The sequence below is a fragment of the Battus philenor genome, unplaced genomic scaffold (assembly GCF_028537555.1).
Source record: "Battus philenor isolate CCGP_79_NKW_IND1 unplaced genomic scaffold, ilBatPhil1.0.hap1 SCAF_8, whole genome shotgun sequence".
Taxonomy (NCBI): domain Eukaryota; kingdom Metazoa; phylum Arthropoda; class Insecta; order Lepidoptera; family Papilionidae; genus Battus; species Battus philenor.
In genome coordinates this window covers 11,613,099-11,627,998 of record NW_027181748.1, presented here as the reverse complement: position 1 = coordinate 11,627,998, position 14,900 = coordinate 11,613,099, and the positions used below count along the sequence as shown (strand labels likewise).

The following is a 14,900-nucleotide window of genomic DNA, read 5'->3' as shown; positions in this document are numbered from 1 at the left end:
TCGTTCTTGTCGAGCTCAAACAACGCAATTGCAAATTTTATCTACATGCAAAATTATCCATACGTCCACACACAAACATTCAGTCACAGACCTTTATTTCTTTTTTTTAATAAAGAGATATGGAAGGCTTCATAGAGATTTTCTACTAGAATAAATTATGAGTTAATTAATGTTTGAGAATAAAATCTTCAAAAAATAGTATATACATTTTTAATATCTCCTGTTTATTGTGTGAAAAAGAGGCTAAATTGCTTATTTTCGTTTCTATGGTTACGAAAAATCATTTCTATCATACACTTTATTTTACTTTCTTACTGACCATGGTAAGTCATAATTTATTAATTTCATGAAATACAAGTGAACACCAGCCAACACATTTGACTTCACAATTGAACTGTTAACTGATTTGAGCTGATATATTGTGTAAACAATGAAAATTCAAAATCACCGTCGAATTGAAAGCTGAATATATATTTATCTATAGTTATGTACTTAAATTAAGAATTTCTAAGTGTTGTTACAGTATAATAAGAATAGTGGCCTTTATTGTTAAATTCTACAGTTTCTTTTGGAAGAACAAGCATTAGCTATACAGGTCACTTAAATTATAGGAGAATGTTGTCTTATATCTTATGCTTGACGTTAGGAATTTTTGAATTTGCTATGTTCCACTTTTTAAGCTACTTTGTTTTCTTTTTACCTAGAATATTAGAATCTGTTTTTTCTTATATACTTCTTAACTTTTATTGAGTTGAATTGTTTTAATATGATGTGAATTGTGTGAATTGTATTGTCAGCTGTGGTGGGTTTACATAAATATAAAATTATTTATAGTTGCCAGTTTTAGGTACATTATGAAAACTACACCAATGCTGGTACTATTTTTAAGTAATGAAAAAAGTATCATTGCAAATATAACGAAAACAAATTCAAGGGAGGAGAACAAGGGATTTATAGATAACAGGGCTTTATGTGAAGGCACATAGGGATATGCAAAGCAAATTTTGAAAGTACCTTAAAATTGCCATAAAAATTAAAATAAAAAATTGAAGAGAAAAAACAATTATAGTTACCTTTCCTAACATGTAATTAACAGGTCAAAATTATTTATTGTTATTTTATTTCTCTTACTACTGCGACTTTTTCCACACAACACGGGCAAGAAATAGGGAGGAAACATAAAATGTTATATATTCGTAGGTTTGAGAACTCGGTGTTCCAAACAAATAACAGTTCATATCGCTGTTCACACAGGTAATTTTATTCTTAATATACTTGTGGTGTTACTGTCCTTAGAACATTATTGAATATATGACATCTTTAGCATTAGTCAGTTTTCTTACATAATATGGTTTTAATGTATCATCTCATCAGAAGTTTGCTCTTAGCGAGTGTGCTATGTGGGTGTAATTTCTTTGCGAGACAGTTCAAATGAACTATACATGTCGACTTGAAGGTGAGTTATTTAAATGGCGCCACAGAACAGCCATCCGCTACAATAGGTTTACTGCAGAGCATTGGCCCTTCTTCTATACCCCTGTCTCCGGCAACGTGATACTGGTCATTTTTGGACTGGTCTTTTTTACAAAGTGATTACAGAATAAAATTTTTGAAAAATCACCAAATAAATTTATATGCTAAGTTTCTAAACAACCACATTTAATGAAATGCGAGGATATCATTAAGATTTAAATTTTTTTAAAGCAATCCTTTTGAATGAGTTGAAATTTTTAAATATTTTCTTTAGATAATTTTTTAACTTTATTTCTATGAAACAAATTTAATACAGTGTATTATTGGTAATGATTAATTTTATTTACGAATGATTAGTAAGAGAATGTAGTAATAACCCCAAATATTTCCTTAAAATGTCTTTACAAGTTTACTTTTTTTTTAAAAATGTCCCTTTTACATAATTCCGATTTTGTATTTGGAATAAATTACAATTCCTTTGTTATTGTGACGTGTCCGACTTTGGTGTAGTTTCTACCCAAACCGTAGGTAGACTTCAGTGCCCGTGCTTGACCATGTTGCTTCCATAGGTCGCTGGTGCAACTTAAGGAGTCAGGACGTAGTTATTAGTTGTAGTATATAACTGTAGCATAGTTATGATGTATATAAGCAAATCGTTTTGGTTTTAAAACAATGTACCTAACTCACACAGATATTATAATATTGTTTTCTTAAGACTTTTTCTAGCAACATATTTATGTACAAACTTTCTCTTTTAAGGTAATGAAATTTTTAATATTCTTATTGACAAAAAAATGGTTTTAGCTAATGATTCGGCTGGGATAGAGCCCTCCTGCATATATTTTAAATTGCTTTCAATTCATTTATTTGTGGTGGTGAACGGAGAGCGAAAAAGCTGTTATTTTTGTTATTAATAGTGACCATATAACTTATGTAAGGGCTGGAAAAATCATTCGACGAAGTCTACCATACGAATGAAATAAGGGAAGAATTAAAAATATATATAATTAAATTGTTGTTGTGTTGTGTAACTTTTGTAATCGTAACAAATTGTTGAATTTTACAATGAAATCGATAGTTTGTATACTTTTGCAAAACAAAACGAATAGCGGTGTTAAGTGTGCAAAATTTTGCAAAACGAAATTGTCTGTATTTGCACCGATTTGTCACAACGTACATATCTCCAAATAATTGTAGACATTTAGATATTTAATTAGTTTTAATTTTAATGTTCATGTTTTAAGGCTGCACTTGTGATTACATTTTGTGATATTATATTTATTTTATTTTTATTGTTCTAAGAAAACTCTTTTTAATTATATTTGTTTTGTTTGCTACACTAATAGTTGTTTTGATCAGTAAAGACGATATTCAATGTTGCAACCCAATCGCTTTTTTATTGAACTTACTTGTTAGTTGTAAATATATATTTATTAGTGATAAATTGTAAATAAAAACTATTCTCCAATGAAAAACAATCTTTTATTATGAATATCATTCCTTACAGTTAATTAAGAATAAAAAATGCAAAATATTTACAAGTTTTTATGAACTAGTAGATGTTTTGCAACATTAATTTACTTGTTCAACATCTCTTCAACATACATTTAAAAACCTGTGAACCAGAACTAATAATGTGTAAGGAAGCGAAGTATAAGTCATCACAGAAAAACTAAAAAAAATCAATTGTTATACATTTATTAATAGTGGTAATGTAACTTACAATTGTAATTCCAATCCTGTTTTTAGTCAACTTCAGTTTTGGTGCCCAGGAACTGTACACCCAAATTTTAAATAATGTTGACTCAGATAAGCCAAGCTTATTAAACAGGTTCACACAAATACACAATAATCACAAGCCAGTCTTCAACAATTATGCTCACATTTGTAGCACATGGCCGTTCACTAATCACTTTCACTCCCACTTTGACCCGGTACATAATCTTCATCATCCTCATCATCTGAGAGCTCTAGATCGTCCAAATCTTGGAATAAGGATTCATCAACTTTGACAGCATCACCTGTAATAAATAATTACTTTAATATATTTTCTTTCAAAATAAGATGTATAAAATCTGATACTTTTTAAATGAAATACTTAAATCAGCTCAAAAGTTAACTTAAGTCTTGGTAATGACAAATGTTTATTTATACATATGGCAAAATTTTGGTACCATATTTAAAATTTTAATGAAAAAGCACAATGTTAATGCATTACAAATTTATATTATTTACTGCTAATACTAATTACTCAAATATTATAAACAAATGAATCTTTTTCAAATTCTTCAAAACATCCATAAGTAAAATTTTGCAGAAACATCAACACTACAATATTATTCAGGTTGATTTACAAGCCAACTCTATAACCAATCATCATAAGAGATTTGTTTGCTGCTATATATCCTAAGCTATGAGAAATATTATACTTGTAAATAATACTTGCCATCATCCAGGAATTTAAGATCTGATTCATTAAGAGTTGTATCTCTCAAGAATAATTCTTTGCCAGTAAGTTTATTCTTATCTTTTCCCTCTCTCTCTCTTTTGGCTGGAATACCCAAGTCATTTTCAAACTGTTTTCGCCATGCCAAAAATGACTCTACAGTCACTCTTGTGCCTTCAAATCTTTTCTGAAAGTTTAATTATATATAAGATATGAGGAATAATATTTGATATGTGTGAATAAACAAAACATTGTAAACATGAATGTTGTTTTGTATATGTGTTTTTCTAATGTGGCCATATTAGAAAAACACAAAGGTGCCAACTCAAATAGTTGTTACACCTGCTAGACTTGTAAACAATTACATAGACCTGGGACAAACTGTCCAGCTTAGTAAGTCCAACTTTGAGAAAGAAATGACTCAAAGAATCCAACTCAGATGGGCAGCGTTCGGGAAGTTATAGTGCAATGTCTGAAAACACAATTTTCTAACCAGTGTGTGTAAGTCTGATTGTCATCCAGTGACGAAAGGAGAGGGCTATGCTTTGAGCTTTGCTGCAAGATCAAATAAAAATTGAGCCAATCCAAAGAAGCATCATAGGAGCAAATTGCTCATGCAACCAACAACAGTTAGGGCCAAAAGGTTTTCTACTGGCGACCATGACTCAAAGGCCAAAGCATGAATAGCCTCTCTACTATGTTGATTGACAAGATAGTTGAGTTGGCACAAACACTGAAGAACACAAAATTCTATAATTTTTGCAAATGAATTTAAAACAATTTTATATTTATATTAATTTATAGCCTATACTCAATTAGCTATTGGTTATAATACATGTAACCAAGAGCTTTTTGAGTATATATAAATTAAAACTTAATAAAATTGTTAATGAACAAATGAAATAAATTGCTTGAAGGAAATGAAACACTTGATTTGATTAAAGTTTTCTGCACAAAAACTTTTAGAAAAAACTAACTTGTTCTGCTTCCTCATCAGCTCTTATTTTGGCAAGAACCCTTTCTTCCTTTTCCTTTTTAATGCTGTCCCATTTCTCATTAAGCCATTCTTGTCCCGCTGATACTAGAGTGAACACCATAACCATGCCTAGATTTTGATTTCCCTGCAATAGCAATGGTAGATGATAATTATATGCCAATTATGTGTAATTGTCTATAACAATCAAATAAAAGTTTGGAAATGTTGCTATTTGATAGGAAGTGGGAAAAACTGTGGCAAGGGTAGGAATAGTGGTATTAGGCATTAAGGAAGGTCAGCTTGCATGTTACTTTTTTCATACAAATTTGAAGATTTCAACTGATTTCTACATTAAAAGCCTTCCTGAGGCCTTTATTCAACTCCAACAAATTAAAAAGTAACTTACACAACAGCATTTTCATTGCTGCATGTCTTCACAGCCCCTTTGACCTAGCATACACAAATGCCTTTGTTTTGTTATAATTGTATCTGAGTTTATAAAATTGCTCTAGAACAGATTAGAGCCCTGACCTGAAGGATTTGTGTTGACAGAATAAGTTACGTCACCCAATTAAACCAAACTTACCCAAATTGGGTTTTTCTTGTGGCTATTAATTATTGCACCAGTTACTTTATTGTACATATTTTACATAATATTTTATATCTTATAAAATATTACTTTATACAAAATAAATCTTTACATGATCTGTTATGAAATTGTGATTTTATTTGTTAATCATTATAAAAGAAACTTGCTCCTCCAGTATTTATGTATAAGTGTAGCTATAAAAATTGTTATGTGGGCAGGAATAAGATAACAAAACATATCTTTTATGTTACTGTGTAAAAATGTGTAAAACTCTTACCTGCTCAATTAAATGTTCTAACAGTTGATTTTTATCTACATCGCCAAAATTTTCTTCATTTTCTATTTCGACTAGTGGTAGCTCATCAGGGTATTTAGACGTGTATGTGAAGGTAAGCTGACACGCAAGTCCTTCTCCAGCACTCTCATAGCCTTCCGACATAATCGGTATGCAAAATTTGTAGAATGGCTCCGTCTCTAATACTTTAAAGGAATAGATTAGTATATTATAAAGTACTTAACCTAAAACATTACAATGTCTTATCTTTATTTACTTTTCATTTCACCATAATAGATTGAATCTAGGGCTTCTATCTCACTAGTTTGTTCGTACTGGTAATCCATAGTAACTACAAAATTGTATATAATTCAACAATTTAAATCTCTATTTTAGCCAGCATATCATTGATACCAATAACTATACTGATAGACGTCAGACAATTGTACCTTTAATTTTTATACCAATATGAGAAAAATAGACTGATCTGATTTCTTTCAATATTATAAATATTACATAGAGTATATTATAATCCTGAATAAATTTTAAAGGTTTTTTTTAAACAATACATGAGATTTTTATCTAACACTAAAATTAGTAATATCTTAAGAAATCACATTTAAAATTTTTCACTGTTCTAAGTCTTGAAACGGATTTCTAAAATTTATGAAGCATGGTTTTACTTTATAAATTATAGAAGTTTGTTTAATTCTTATTTTTCGCTATATTTTTAAATTGAACCGCAAGTTCGGGATACTTTTGCACAATCAAACTTTAAAATTTATTTTACTCATCTTATACTAAAAAGAATACAAATGTATAACACAACAACAGAAAGTATAAAAGCAACATTATAAATATTATATGTCCCCAATAAAAACCTATGGAAATAATTCAATTTTTTTTAAAATAATTTAAATTATCTTTTTTTTATTTTGAACTGAATTTGCTGTATTATTAAAATTCATATGAATAAAGAATTGTCTACCTTTTTCTAGAAAAAAGCAATACTTATAACTTGTTGAAATAAATTAGAATAAAATGTTTAATTTAGTCAGTTAAATAACGACATTTGTATATTAACAAAAATCTGACATTGACGGTAGTGGGAAACTAAGTGACGTGAGATTAGCAGAATTCTCTTAGGAGAAAGTACTATACCGAAATTAGAAGAACGAATGGAAGCAAGTTTGATTCTAGAATATGATTTTATTTTAGATAGAACTTTCTGTAAAGTCTTAAGTTTACTGTTCAACCATTTCAAGAATGGATTCTCGAGACATATTATCTTCATGTAATCCAAATATTACAGACATGAATGATACTATGTTAGTATTTCAAGTGGTTTTTCGTGTACTTCAAATACCTATTAAAATCTCTTATGTTCTTTCCGTTTATTACAGAAACCTGCGTCAACATTCTCGAACTCGTGAAGACTATACCGAGCTACGAGATCAAGCCATAAAAAGTTTTCAAAAACCTAATTTACCAAATGTTAATGTTCCTGAAAAAATAATTATATGTTTAGATATCTGCTATGATAATGAAAATTCTTTGTATCGTTTGGCAGATGGCACAACATTCACACCAGTTAATATGTTAAAAAGAATCGTAGACTTTTTTATACATTCAAAAAATGCAATCAATAAAAGAACTGAATTTGCACTATTGGTATTAAAAGACAATGAACCTTCTTGGTTGCAAAATTTTACTAGTAATTTGAAAGATATTATCGGTGTTATTGATTATTTAAATGCAGAAGAAAGTACCTCTGAAATATTTGATTTTCAAAAGATATTTCATATTTTAAAAAATGAAGTACTAGTTCCAGAATACAGTCAGGCAGATTGCATTTTACCCCCTCCATATGTGGTGAGAATGATTGTTTTATATGGACGGTCTAACTGTATGCCTCAAATTCCACAGGACGATCCTTATTTAATTTACCTTAAAAAACAGTTTTATTTTTATATTGATATTTTATTAGCTCATGAAGAAGATTGTGCCTTGTATAAATGTGAGGAAATATATGATGCTTTGCAAGATTTAGACAATGGGTATTCATATGTATATGAAGTCTCAAGAAATGCAACTAAAATACATGATTGCATAGCCAAACTGCTTGCTCATCCTTTACAGAGGCCTTTGCAAAAAAATACTGATTACTCCTTTGGGTGTAGATATTAAAAAATGTTTAAAAAGTTTTGATTCTCTTATATGTTTAATATAAATAAATGATGTAAAAAATATAAATATTTCTTGAAATATATTCAATCTAGTTTCCTTCAATATCATAATATAAATATGAGATTGCAAAAACCAAGTGACTATATCTATGTTGTTATTAATGTTTTCATTATTTTCACAACAACAAACCATTATTTGGAGGCATTACTAAGTTTAGGTGATCAAAGTACAAGTATAAGAATTATAGTTTTAATGTAGTCAATGAAAGGATTTTATGAAATCCATAATAAATCTATGTCTACCCTATCTGGGTGGGATTGTGTGTATAGTGTGGTGGTTATATGGTACTGCTCATTGAACAATGCAAACCTCTGTGTATATTTACTATCAACAGTATTTTTATACATGTTTTGCTTTTTGAAATTTCTTATTTATTAATCAATATGATCATTAGGAATTATAATATTGATTTCTTTGAAAATGTTTGCGTTAATATTTTTTTTTACATGTTCATTTCATATGCTACATTAAACTTTTTGTTCTTAAGACAAGATGTTCACAGTAGCATTATTATTCCACCAGTTAAGATGCTCACTAACTGATCACATTAATATTTACGCACTACTGTTTGGTAACAGATACAAGTACAAGCATTGGTACATCTGTTTTGATGAGTTTGTAATTTTGAATAAATTAAAATAAATAGCACAATATGGACATGTACTATTATAAAGTTTACAAAGACAAAAAGTAAAAGCACAGAGCACAAACATTTTATTTAAAACAAAATCAATCAAACTATACACTTCAGTAAATTATAAAAAAATAAATGTGATATGTAAATAAAATGTAAAAAATAGTTTATGTACAAGCAATAAATTTCTGTCCAAAAAGCGAACATAGAACATTAAAACATTTCATAGCAGCAGTGTTAAACAATTTATGATTCTTAGATTTTTTATAATTGCAAACAGTACAGATCAAGATTTAAGCTACAGATTCCGGATCCATGAACTCTCAACTTCGGCAAAGTTGTAAGAGCCGAAAATGCTAACATACCCAACATCAAAAAACAGTAGTAGCACAAATCATGAAAAAATTCATTACACCATCAGATACATCATAATACAAAAAAATGAAATTAATAACTCTGTATGATTTCATGAAATAAAGTACAAAAAGCTTTTTATTAAATGTGAAAGAAGTACACTTTGTAGCTCTTTTGGATAGCCATATATGATTAAAACACTATTCTGATTATTATAGCATGATCTCTCCATTACCATTACCTTAGAAATAACATTATATAAAACTATTTTAAAGATAAAATTACCTGCTCGTTGCGTAGAAGTCTTAACTAAGACAACATTTTATATCAAAATTTTGAAGAAGTTAGGATAATTTTCATGATTATAAAAGTGTTAAAATGGTGATGATGTAAGTCCAGCCAATAACCCACGTCACCTCTATTGATGTTGGCTCCCACAAATAATTTTTAGGAGCATGTGTTTAATCACTAAACTAAATAAGAGGCATTATGTCATAAGTAGGTCATGTTGGTGTATATAATTACTAAGTGCTTTTAATTATCTTAACATCTTACAAATACATGATCCAATACTATGTCTGACCTATAATAAGGAGAGGTACTTGGTGATTCTACGCTACCTATAAAACGAATGGTAAAGATCGTGCTATGAGAACAGAAAGGCTCAATAATAGACATACAATCAATGATAATTTGTATTACATAAATTTTTCTAATGAAGACAACAAAATTGCAAATAATATAATTAGAGGAGTCTAATATCACTTTACTGGCACTATCAGCTAAACTAGACTATATTAATATAGAATGTTATAGATATAAAGCCCTCATTATCCATGTTCCCAATGACGTGAATGACTTTTGCCTCATACTGATAAACAATATCCACAAAGACACATTAAATATACAGTAGCATCTGATGTCTTAGGTGCAACATGATGCCGGGTTTTGACACTGGTTGATTTGATTTACAGACAAAATAAATAACTTCACTTATCAGTCTCAATATTATATCTATATACATTTTAATAAAACCAGATGTTGTCAAATTAATAATAATAGTAAAAACAAACAAAGGAAGCTACCATTCACAGTATCCTCAAATCTATGCTTTATCTGCTTTCAATTTCGCAGAAGGCTTACATTGGAATGGTATAAATATCAAAGTATTATACACAGTTAAGTGAAACTAAAAATTAAGAGAGTTTAAAGCATTTAAAAATCAGCTCGACTAGCCGCACCAAAACAGAACAACTGGTTTAATCAACACAAAATGAGGAGTGTTGCTTTTATGTTTCTTTTCCATATTCATTAGTTACGCATGTTACATCAACAAGACAAATGAATTAATTACAAGATGCAATTTAGTCTGACGCTAATGAATTATAAATCAAAAAGATTCAGTTCTGTACTTTATATTTACAATTGAACTTCTCTTACTTTTGCACCACTCATACTAATAAATAAGAGGGGCATGTTTACCCCTAGTTTTAACAATTAATATGTGTTGCCAGGAAGACAGGACTAGATGATCATATTTTCTTCGTAATCTTAGTGCCATAGATGCGCACTTTAAAAGCACACTCGCCGCTCTCGTAATACTGCCCGGAACCGTTGCTTCGTTTATATTAGCAATGGAATGTTGTTTGAGTATCTTATTCAGTCTTTTTGACGGAGTTCCAGTGGCGGGAAAATAGACATGTCCAAGGAAGGCTCACAATCTAGAATATTTGACATTCCGCCATTTTTGCATTCGTAATCAATAACCTACCTTATAATAACACGTTAGACCTTGTAATTTATTCCTCGAATTCGACTAGACCTAAAATTGATAATGCATAATTCTTCCTATTGAATATACCACTATGTTGAGAATTTAAATAAGATTTATTTATTATATCAATAGAAATAATTTAGTTTCAACTTAATGAGTAATACTTACTCAGTGCTTAATCTTTATATTTGTTAAATGTTAAGTAAGATGATTGCCATCTTATTAATAATATTACATTATGTATGTGAAGTTTGGTGACTGTAATGTTCAATTTATAATTAATTGTAAAAGTTCTAGATCGGCACCCCACAATTCATACAATATGTGACCCTTAAGGCTACTTTAAAGTTTAGCCCTAGGCAATACTATAGTATATTAAATAGCATACAGTGATAATTATATTTTGATTTTCTTTTAATTCAATAAAATGTATTATATTTTCCCAAGTTCAGTCAAGTAACTATATATAAGTAATATCTAATAATTTTAAATATTATCTAAACATATGTGGGCATATGACTAAGAAGTTAAAAATGGTTTTTCTTAACAATTGTATCAGTCAAATGAGTTGTGTAAAACCCATTCATTTGAAACAGCATCATAATTTCAGAACTTTTTATAATAATTTGCCCTAGAAAAGGCATGCTGAAAACAGTTTGCTTTTTTAAACTATAGAGTAGCTTGAAGGATTGCTTGTAATAATAATACAGACATAAAATATTATTAATTTGCCAATATTGAAATGGAATATAAAGCAATGTTTCTTTGGTGAATTAGTTATTCAATAGGAGAATATACAAAAATATTAAGTTTTTCATACATATTTATTCTTAATTAAATTTTAAAAATTTAAGAGTGCAACTTTCAACAAAATGCTATTGTTGCAGTTTACTTAGAGTAGGATTAACTACACGAATAAGTAATACGCGGATCTTCGCAAAAGTTCTTTATAAGTACGTTTAAACACCAGCTCAAGACTGAACAGAGATGAGAGAAAATATTGTATTCGTGTGTTCTAAATAAATAGAATAATTTAATCCACTTCGTCTTTCTGTATATCAGGACTAATGTCGACGCACTGAACTTTTTATCGAATAACGAGGAATATAATGTTAAAATAATACACAAGGTACGAAAATAAAAAATTCTAACCAAGACAATTATGACGTCATTCATCACGCTATTGTAGTCTAGTTTTAGGAGTAGAATCAACCTTTGAACCGAAACAGGTATAGTGTATAATGCATAGTAGAATTTAAAAAGAGGATGGATGGGATCAACCATACATCAAACCAACAAGTATTTTAGTAAATAATATATCTGTATAGCATTCAAGAGTTTTTGGTAAATCGAAATATGTAGAACTTGGATAGTTGAGTCATTTACATAAAAAAATCTTTTAAAAAGAGCAACTGTTGAGTTTGTGGCCAGGTCTCTTCAACAGATTAGCATTTTGAACTCATTACTTATAATGTTCAAATAATCGACAGTTCAAAAGTGCGTGTTATTGCCTACTTAAATAAAGAAATTTTGAATTTGAACAAGGTCACACCTTCGACCGCGGTCTAAGCGCGGTATAGTACAAGCGGGCGTTAGTAACGGATTCAGTTTAGTACTCGCACATTTGTATTGAACAAAGTCAATTTTTTATCGCGGTCTAGAGTTTGCAGCATCGTTGAGGCAGGGTTGCGAACGCGGCGAGCAGGGCGGGGAGTCACAGGACGCAGGCGGCGAACACCGCCATGGCGCGTCAGGGCGGCGGCTGCGGGTGCGGCCGCTCGGGCAGCGCGGGCGCTACGTCCTCCGCCCCAACACCGCCAGCCCGAGCGCGCATCACGTATGCGTACGTACGATACCTCTTTATCTACGAACAAAAATATTTTACAAAATTCAACAAAATATGAAAATTGCAACTGTTTTCTATTTATTATCACCATATCAGCCGATAGACGCCCACTGTAAGACATAGGTCTCAACTAAAGATCGCAATAATGACCGGTCTTGCGCTTCCCGAAACCAGCGTCTTCTCGCGACATTGACAATGTAGTCTACCTAGTGTGGGGCCAACCCACGCTGCGTCTACCGTTTCGTGCTCAAAAACTCTACAGACCCTACGGCCTTCGGTTGCACGGGCGATGTACCCACTGTCACTTCAGATGAACAACTACCCGAGCTATGTCGGTGATTTTGATTGATCTATGGACTTCATTTTTTAGGGCCGCCATTTTTGAGAATCTCTAGTTCGCACCTACATGTGGAATAAGAGCTTAGGGTTTTAACAGAGGTTTAATAATTTTTTGAGGCTTAAATATTTATTTTAATTTTATTTTCTCCTTCCAAGCTTTACAATTTCTTCTTCTGTTATTCTTCTTTCTTGTTTGACAATTTATTTTCTTGTTTGACATTCTTTATATTTCTTACAGACATCTCTATTCATTCCTCACCATCATTTTAAGGTATCACAGCTTTTTTTTAAGATACAACATTCGAAGATACACATTACATTATTTCATATGAGGAGGCTCATTGGTGATGGCCCTTTCCATTGCTCTTTCGCCCATCTCGAGCTTTCTTACAAGTGGAATATTTAAGGGGAATTGCCCACGCTGCGTCTACCGGCTCGCGGCCGTCACTCGAAAATATTTCGACCCAAACGGTCATCGGCCATACTAAGGACATAAGTTTATTTTTATAATTATTAATTTAAAAATCTCCTGCAGTCTGCAAGATGCTGCAATTCCAAATGTGACTGGCGCTCAATACTTGGTTCACTGTGATACGCAGCGAAATCTTTTTTTTATTCGCTCCCTTTGTATAAAATGATCATATGACGTGTAAATATCATGTTTAATATTTCTACCTCATACACGAGGTAGTGATCCTTGTCGCGCGCGTGTGCGTTATGTGCGTGCGTGTGTGTGTTGTCGCGGGAACTTCTCAGCGCCGCAAGCTCCTCTTCTAGTCGTGCGGCACGTTCCTCGTGGTCTGCTAACTGTTCTCGCTGAAATGTTAAAAATTTTGCAATTTTGGGTTAACTTCCAATTTTGCAAACAATAATTTAAATATTTTTATATAGCTCAAAATAATTACAAATGAGATTACCATTAGAGATTATGATTCGGAAACTAATACAAAAATAAATATAATGCATATTCATATAACTTCCTCACTCTTCCTCACTATAACTCATTCGAAATCTTATAATTAATTTCTATTTTTAACGTCACCTTATTTTATTTATTAATAAAACTAACAGCAATTCAAAAGTAAAGTAATTATGGAAATTTAACTTAAATACAAAAAATATAACAGCCACTTATAGATTTTCCTAATTTACTTAAGGATGTAGCTTTGCTTTACAGTGTCTATTTGTGTGTCTGTTCGTGCGTGCATGTGCGCGGGCGTGATAGAATAATAGGTATATGTGTAAATGTATTTTAATATTTGACATGTATGATGCTGCAGATACATGTAAAATTTTTGAAAAAAGTTTGACTGCTCACCATGGCCAGTTTGCTATGCGTGCACGGCAGCAGGGGTCGCTGGAACTTGCGCTGAGAGCCAACAGCACCAGCCAGAGGAGGCGCGGAATACGCCGCGCACACGAAGTTTATAGTTTCTACCCACGAACACAGCTCCTTGGAGTCACTTTTCGCCGCCAATAAATACAAATTGTCATATAAATGTGTTACACATATCTTTTAGTTTGATCTGAGTGAAATATGTGACTTAAATAAACTAATGCGATTTATTTGCTCTGAGCATCTCTTTGGACCGAAGTCACATAAGTTTTAAAGCCTTCTTATGACAGTTACTTCCTTACTAATCAAAGTATAGCCCTTTCCGGTAATGGGAATAAGCTAGTAGCGCTAACAGTTGAACTTATTTGAACCTCTAAGTAATAATTTGATAAATTAAAGACACAAAGATATGACCTGCCTCACCAAGAAAAAATAAACTTGGTAAGCATACATGTTCCTCATAATATTAACCCATTTTTTTACACGATTTCGAAATAAAAAATATTTATTTTTATTGGTGAACCGCGTCAGCAATAAAAATAAAAGCATTTTTACGTGATTACTTATTCTAACAAGAATCCCTACAGATTTTTTTTAAATTTTCATTTTGAC

General features: G+C 31.0%; 3 protein-coding genes across 6 annotated transcripts in view; 1 reads left to right on the top strand and 2 right to left on the bottom strand.

Moving 5' to 3' along the window:
• Positions 1 to 2,991: 2,991 nt before the first annotated feature.
• LOC137931650 (RWD domain-containing protein 1) lies at positions 2,992 to 6,220 on the bottom strand. Its single transcript, XM_068775123.1, has 5 exons — positions 6,036 to 6,220; positions 5,762 to 5,964; positions 4,897 to 5,040; positions 3,920 to 4,106; positions 2,992 to 3,494 (listed from the first exon to the last, which is right to left on the bottom strand). Exons 1-5 carry the CDS (start codon positions 6,103 to 6,105, stop codon positions 3,379 to 3,381), a joined length of 720 nt encoding a protein of 239 aa, XP_068631224.1. The 5' UTR covers positions 6,106 to 6,220; the 3' UTR covers positions 2,992 to 3,378.
• A 651-nt stretch (positions 6,221 to 6,871) lies between these two features.
• On the top strand, positions 6,872 to 7,989 carry LOC137931735 (BRISC and BRCA1-A complex member 1-like). The gene is made up of 2 exons (XM_068775229.1): positions 6,872 to 7,086; positions 7,162 to 7,989. The coding sequence occupies exons 1-2, from the start codon at positions 7,025 to 7,027 to the stop codon at positions 7,943 to 7,945; spliced, it is 846 nt and encodes a 281-aa protein (XP_068631330.1). The 5' UTR covers positions 6,872 to 7,024; the 3' UTR covers positions 7,946 to 7,989.
• A 722-nt stretch (positions 7,990 to 8,711) lies between these two features.
• Efa6 (Exchange factor for Arf 6) overlaps positions 8,712 to 14,900 on the bottom strand; it is a 42,468-nt gene continuing 36,279 nt past the window's right edge. For all 4 annotated transcript variants that reach the window (XM_068774917.1, XM_068774918.1, XM_068774919.1 and 1 more), the window contains 3 exons: positions 14,271 to 14,415; positions 13,628 to 13,768; positions 8,712 to 12,631 (listed from right to left, as the gene is read on the bottom strand). In XM_068774917.1, the coding sequence (XP_068631018.1) occupies positions 12,518 to 12,631; positions 13,628 to 13,768; positions 14,271 to 14,415 (400 nt within the window). In that variant the 3' untranslated portion in view covers positions 8,712 to 12,517. The remainder of the gene's footprint in view (positions 12,632 to 13,627; positions 13,769 to 14,270; positions 14,416 to 14,900) is intronic.

Excerpts from the sequence above, each read along its gene's own strand:
- LOC137931735 (XM_068775229.1), top strand. The coding sequence starts at position 7,025 with ATGGATTCTCGAGACATATTATCTTCATGTAATCCAAATATTACAGAC. Across the intron at positions 7,087-7,161 it reads ACAGACATGAATGATACTAT|AAACCTGCGTCAACATTCTC; the intron begins GTTAGTATTTCA and ends CGTTTATTACAG.
- LOC137931650 (XM_068775123.1), bottom strand. The coding sequence starts at position 6,105 with ATGGATTACCAGTACGAACAAACTAGTGAGATAGAAGCCCTAGATTCA. Across the intron at positions 4,107-4,896 it reads CTGATGAGGAAGCAGAACAA|AAAAGATTTGAAGGCACAAG; the intron begins GTTAGTTTTTTC and ends TTAAACTTTCAG. Across the intron at positions 3,495-3,919 it reads TCTTAAATTCCTGGATGATG|GTGATGCTGTCAAAGTTGAT; the intron begins GCAAGTATTATT and ends TATTTATTACAG.